Source organism: Mandrillus leucophaeus, unplaced genomic scaffold, assembly GCF_000951045.1.
Source record: "Mandrillus leucophaeus isolate KB7577 unplaced genomic scaffold, Mleu.le_1.0 Scaffold74, whole genome shotgun sequence".
Classification (NCBI taxonomy): domain Eukaryota; kingdom Metazoa; phylum Chordata; class Mammalia; order Primates; family Cercopithecidae; genus Mandrillus; species Mandrillus leucophaeus.
The window spans coordinates 1,544,734-1,550,978 of NW_012108030.1; the positions used below are offsets into that span (position 1 = coordinate 1,544,734).

The 6,245-nt window shown below is 48.8% G+C and overlaps 1 protein-coding gene across 2 annotated transcripts in view; it reads left to right on the plus strand.

Moving 5' to 3' along the window:
* Positions 1-2,566: 2,566 nt before the first annotated feature.
* Positions 2,567-6,245, plus strand: part of KLK13 (kallikrein-related peptidase 13) — a 9,205-nt gene continuing 5,526 nt past the window's right edge. The window contains exon 1 of one of the 2 annotated variants that reach the window (XM_011965926.1): positions 2,567-2,650. In XM_011965926.1, the coding sequence (XP_011821316.1) occupies positions 2,599-2,650 (52 nt within the window). In that variant the 5' untranslated portion in view covers positions 2,567-2,598. The remainder of the gene's footprint in view (positions 2,651-6,245) is intronic. The other variant, XM_011965927.1, reaches the window with a different exon arrangement.

Genomic DNA, 6,245 nt, shown 5'->3' on the forward strand with positions numbered 1-6,245 from the left:
AAGTGAACTCAGACTCCACCCTGTGAGGTGGGAGAAGTCCAGGGTGGAGAAAGACGATGACTTTTCTTCCACCTTGAGAGGTGGGGTATGACCCAGCTCATCCCCCAAAACCTACTGCATCATAGACACTCAACCTCATGGCTAGTCCTCATCACCAATGTCAACCCACAACCCCAGATCAGCCACATCGCAACATTTCCCCATCCAAAACCTCAATCTTGGTTCCATCTTCAGCCCCAACCCAACAGTACCCCATCACCAAATTATCCCTAGATACCTCCCATCTTACAATCTAATCCTATCCCAAAACCAACACAACTACCACATCCAACTCTATACCCATCCTCATCCAATTTTCATTCACCTCCCCAAACTCATGGCATTCCCAATGCTGTCATCAGGCCCATCCTTAACCTAACCACAAACTCTACTCATTTCCTATATTAAGCCATATTTTTCTTCTCAGCAAAAGACTTTGAAATGGACCCAACATTGGACATTGAGGTGTCCCCAATGCAAAGTTAAATGGGTTATCTGATTTTATGAGGTCTCTGTACCCTTTACTGTCTTTGAACTACTTTATGGCTCTAAATTGTAGATATCTGAGAGCAATGCAAATAATTCTTGTCCATAACTGTTTAAATGAATTTTGCCAGGTGGAAGTATAATGGATTTCCCTCCTCCTCCCAGGGTGGAATAGCCAGTTTTGCATCTATTTGTAAATGCATTTCAGCATTCCTTGTTGTCTGTGTGCATATGGCTCTCTTACTGGCTCTGCCATTTATTAATGAGTCAAGATACAATCTTTGACATATGTTCATTTCATATATGTCAGAGAGTCATGGTAAGACCACGTTTTAAAAGTTACCCTTTGACACTAGATTTGATCTCCACATCCAAACCTGAACTCCATCAACAAGGACTGTATGAGTTTCCATGTGAGCCCTTGCCCCAGCTATCTCTATTCCTTATCCTCATTGTGACACCTCCACTCTCTCACTCTTTGCAGACTTCATCTGGTCCACATCCCTGGCTTTCTTCCAAACTCTGACCCCACCTCAGTCCTTCTTAATCCCTAATCCTGTGCCCTCCACCCCCTAGGATTAACTCAGGGCTCCACCCAGTCATAGTTCCTGGAGACACCTACTCATTCCCAAAACACCACCCCTTCCTCCTTCCTCTCCCCCACCCCCAATCTACATCTTCAGAGTTTTCCGACTCCAGCTTTTTCCTCTCCACCTACGTCCCGTGACTCCCTAACCCCCTCCAGCTCTGCTCCTAAAAGGCCATTTCTGGAAAATGTTGCTTTCTCAGGTCCTATCTCTGCCCCCATCCAAATCCAAGGGCAGTTGACTTTCTATCCACCCAGCTGATGATTTTCTTCTTGTGTCCCACGGTTGGTAGGAGCAGGGAGGCATGATGATAGGATAATTGTAGGTGTCCTTGTGTCTTTCAAAAGAAAAAGGGTTGAGATGAGACTGGGAATTGGAACCTAGATGTGTTGAGAGCTAAACCTGAGATGAGGTTGCAGATGGGACTGGGGTTGAGGAACAGGCTGGAGTACCGGGTATGGTTAGGGATGGATAGGGAAGTGGGAATCCGGTAGAACATGGCCTTCTGGGGGCTGACTGCGTATTAGGAATTATGAATGGGGTTGGAGAAGAGGTTAGAAAACTGGGTGCAGAATGGGTTGAAGTTAGGGATGGGCATGGAACTCGGTGGGGCAGGGGGAAGGAAATGGAATTTCCCCTTACCCTTGTTGGGTCCTGGTGCCTGAAAGTTCACAGTGGGTTCAACTCCGGCTTGGGCGGGGTCAGATCTAGGTCCCAGCACGTCCTGGAAGCTCCGCCCCAAGCAGAGGGCCAAGCCCAGGCTGGGGGGTGCCTGGAGACAGCCCGCTGAGCCACTGGGGGTGGAGAGGGGGAGGCCGGGGACCAGGAAATGCTGAGTGAGCTGGGGGAGGGAGTTCAGGGGTTAAAAGCCATGGGTCGGGGCTGAAGTTCTAGGCAGCTGGCGGCTGACACTCCTGGCGGGCCCCTCACTCAGGTAGGGTCTGCCTGGGGCGGGGGCGGGGAGCGGAGGAGGGCAGGAAGGGGAGAGAGGAGGGGATAGAAGGGATGGGGAAAGCAGAAGGGCAGCTGAGTCAGGGAGAGGGAGAGTGAAGCTAGAGTCTCAGATCTAGAGAGAAACCTGCAGAGACGGAGAGAGGCGAAGGGAGCGGACAGATAAGAACTTGGGCTAATACCAAGCGTGGGGACAGACCTAGAGGGGTAGAATGGAAGGAAAAGGGCGAGAGTGCACGGACTACCCAGCTCGCCAGAGGGCAGGGGGGAAGGGACGGCTTCCCGGGGTGAGGGGCTGCACGCCGGAGCCCCAGGGGGTTGCACACTGCTCCTCCCACCTCGCTACTGCACCCCTTCCAAGGATGCAATTGGGGGTGGGGGGCAGATTCCAGGGTCAGAGCTGTCAAGAGTGAATGAGGGGAGGAGAGATTTAGAAGCCGAGAGGTTTCAGACGCGGAGGTTCCGGGCACGCCCTCGACACCCCCTTCACCTTCTCCTCAGGCCCCGCCCACCCTGCCCTCCCGATCCCGGAGCCATGTGGCCCCTGGCCCTAGTGATCGCCTCCCTGACCGTGGCTTTGTCAGGAGGTAAGAATGCGCGGGGGTGGAGGCGCGGCGGCCACTCGGGACAATGGTAGGAGGGGTCAGGCCGAAGGGGGAGGGGGCGTGGAAGCCGCAAGCTCCGCCCCCCACCCACTCGGACTCGGGTCCCGTGGGGACAGCCCAGAGCTCTACCTGCCTGTCCCTGGGTGACCTGGTTTCCCGGCTGAGGTCGGCCCTCTGACCCCAGACCCCTCACCTCCCAAAATACCCTCTCAGCAGCCTCTTCCCCCGTTCAAGGCTTCCTGTCCTCTCTGGAAAGCTGAAGGACACGGGTTCGTGTCCTGACGCTGCCGCTTTGAGCCAGTAGCCTAGCAGCTGCTTTGTGCCTAAATTGTCTTCATCTGGAAAATGGGCTCAATCTGTAAGTGCTTACCAGAGAAGGTCATTGTGAATATTGAAACGAGGTGATGCGTCGAATATGCAATATGTCGCAGATAGAAGGGACTTGAAAGTTAGTCACTTAGCCGTTATTACTTTATTAGTAGTAGTCTTTTTTCTTTTCTTTTCTTTTTTCTTTTCTTTCTTTTTTTTTTTTTTTTTGAGACAGAACCTTGCTCTATCGCCCAGGCTGGAATGCAGTAGCACGATCTCGGCTTACTGAAACCTCCACCTCCCGGGTTGAAGCGATTCTCCTGCCTCAGCTTCCCGAGTAGCTGGATTACAGGCGCCCGCCACCATGCCCAACTAATTTTTGTATTTTCAGCCGAGACGGGGTTTCGCCCTGTTGGTTAGGCTGGTCTCGAACTTCTGACCTCAAGTGGCCTGCCTCAGCCTCCCAAAGTGCTGGGATTACAGGCATGAGCCACCAAGCCCGGCCTCTAGTATTCTGTCTTCATACTCAGTCCCTTCCAGAACCTTCCAGATTGTTCTTCTTTTCATCCTTGGGTTGACCCCAAACCTATGTGACTTTGCTGCAAATTGGTAGTCCTTAAGATCCCTATGGATCTTTCCCATCTTTCCCTGCCATTGTAAGCAGTTTCTCTGGAAACTCCATTCATGCATAATTTAGTCATTCAACAAACAGCTGTTAAACACCGGCCACTGTGCTGGGTGCTGTACAAGCAGAGACACAGTCCCTGCTCTCAGCACCTGGAGTCTAGCGGGGACAGACGCAGATGTTATTCAAACAATTATCCAAATAATTAGTTAATAATTATCTTGACATGAGGTGAAGACTTCAAGGAGCCAAGCCAGGGGCCTAGAGATGTAATGGCGGCTCCCCGACCAGAGGCCTTCCCAAAGGGCTTGACCCTTGAGCCAAGACCTGAAAAAGGAGGGGTCTGTGGGTGCCTGGCACCTGGCACCATCCTTGGCCTGAAGGTGGGGTGGCTTCTCTCCTCTGGCGACACTCCCTGGATTCATGCCCGTGCCTCTCCTGAGTGCCACACCCTAGGCTAGGAGATCCACATGCTACGCCTTGTGGAGTCCTCAACAACCTGGCGAGGTAGGTGCACTGTAATTACTCCAATTTCACGGCAGAGAAACCTAGGACTCAAAGACAGAAGGCTCCTGCTCCAATGACACCAGCAATGCCTGAGTCAGAATCCTAATCAAGGTTGTCCGCCCTGTCCTCCATATCCTGGACTTGAGGCTCTGAAAACCATTTGTATAACTTTTGACCTAATCATTTGCTTAAAGTTAGCTTTTTTTTTTTTTTACTCAAACAAAAGCGTGTTCAAGTTTATATTACTGTCCTGAATAGAGAACAGAATTCTTTGTCATAAATAAAAGGTGAGGAAGGAAATAAATCCTGCACAATGAAGAGAAAATAATATGTTTATTGGGTTGGACCACCTGAAATTGCTGATACTTGATCATTTTTGATCTTCCTAAAACAGCTTTTGCAGATGTTTCAACATGATAAATGTTAGGTGGCCTGATGAGGCTTCTGTGTCCTCTTGGCTTTAAAAAGTGAGCTCAGTGAGGATTGGGGAGGTGTTAAAACCGTATTAGCACCACCTGAGACTTTATCCTTGACAAAATCAGGATTAAACGAGAACTGGATGCTGACTCAGCGTCTGAGTGTGCGATTTAATGTTACTTATATCTCATCTCTCTACCACCTAAAATGATCCTGTGCTCACCAATAACTTCTGTCCCAAACTGAAAACCACTGGGCTAATCCCACTGCTTGCCCTGTAGTTGGGGAAGCTAGATGGGGAGGCGGAGGGACCTCCTGCTGTAGCTAATAATTAATAATAACATTGCCCACTGACTGAGTGCTCTCTGTGCTACCTGCTGTGCTGTATGGTTTGAAATGCAGGATCATCTTGAATTCTTCAACTGTGCAATGAGAGATGAACTGTTACTTTTTCTACTTGACAGCTGGGGAAACTGAGGCGGGTAATTTGCACAAGGTCACACAGTCACAAAATGGCATGCATGTTCAGGATTGGATTCTCCCTGTCCCATGGACCCCTGCTGTGCTTCCAATACCAGACACAGTGCCTGGCACACACAGCATTTATTTATTGAGCCCCCACTGTGTGCCAGGCACTGTGTTAGGTCCTGGGAATATGGTACTAAATAAAGCAGTTAAGGTGCCTGTTGTCAGTGGAGCTTACAGTCAAAGTGGAGAGATTTTAAAAAATGAATGTATACAAATGTAAAGAGAAATGAATAGCAATCATTGTTCTAATGAAAACCAACCAGAAGAATGTAATGGGGGATGAGTGGGGACCAGGAGAGTCAACATTAGACCAGGTGGTCAGGGAAGGCCTCTCTGAAAAGAAGACATTTACCTGACCTCTCAGAATTAAGAAGGACCCAGACATACAACCTCTAGATTCTGAGGGTCATCCAGTAGAATGTTCCATATATATGAAATGTCCTATATCTGTGCTGTCCAATTATCCACTAGCCACTTTAGGCTATTGAACGTTTGAGATATGGCTGGTGTGACTTAAGAACTGAATTTTTAATTTACTTTTACTTCATTTTAATTAGTTTAAATTTAAATAGCCACATGTAGCTAGTGGCTACCGTATGAAACAACACAGGTCTGGAGAAAGGACTGTCCAGAGAGAGGAAATAGTAAGTATAAAATGTCTAGTATGGGGGCATCCAAGATGATTTAAATTCTTTTTTTCTTTAAATGCCTGGTGTGTTTGAAGAACAGGTCCATGAGGCTGGACCAGAGGAAGTCAGAAGAAAGAGGTTGGAGATGGGGTCAAAGATGCTGGCAAGGGCCAGACAGCAAAGAGTCCTGCACACCTTGGGAGGGCTTTTTGGATTTATTTTAAAGGAAGTCAAGCCTGGGAACAACATCTGACTTTCTTTGTTTGAAGAGTCCTCAGCCTGCTTTGAGAAGACTGGATTGGAGGGATGTAAAAGTGGAAGGATTTAGGTTGATGTAGTCATTTGGGCTAGAGAAGATGGGGCATGGACCAAGATGGTGGCAGAAGTGTGGAGATAACTGGATATTTGGGAGATAAAACCAATAGGAATTGGCTGTGCGTGATGAAGGAAAGAGGAGAAGCAAAGATGACTCCCAGTTTTGGAGCTGAGCACTGAGGTGGGAAATACTGGAGGGAACAGTTTTGATTGACAAGGATCAAACTGGGAATACAAAGCTTAAGAT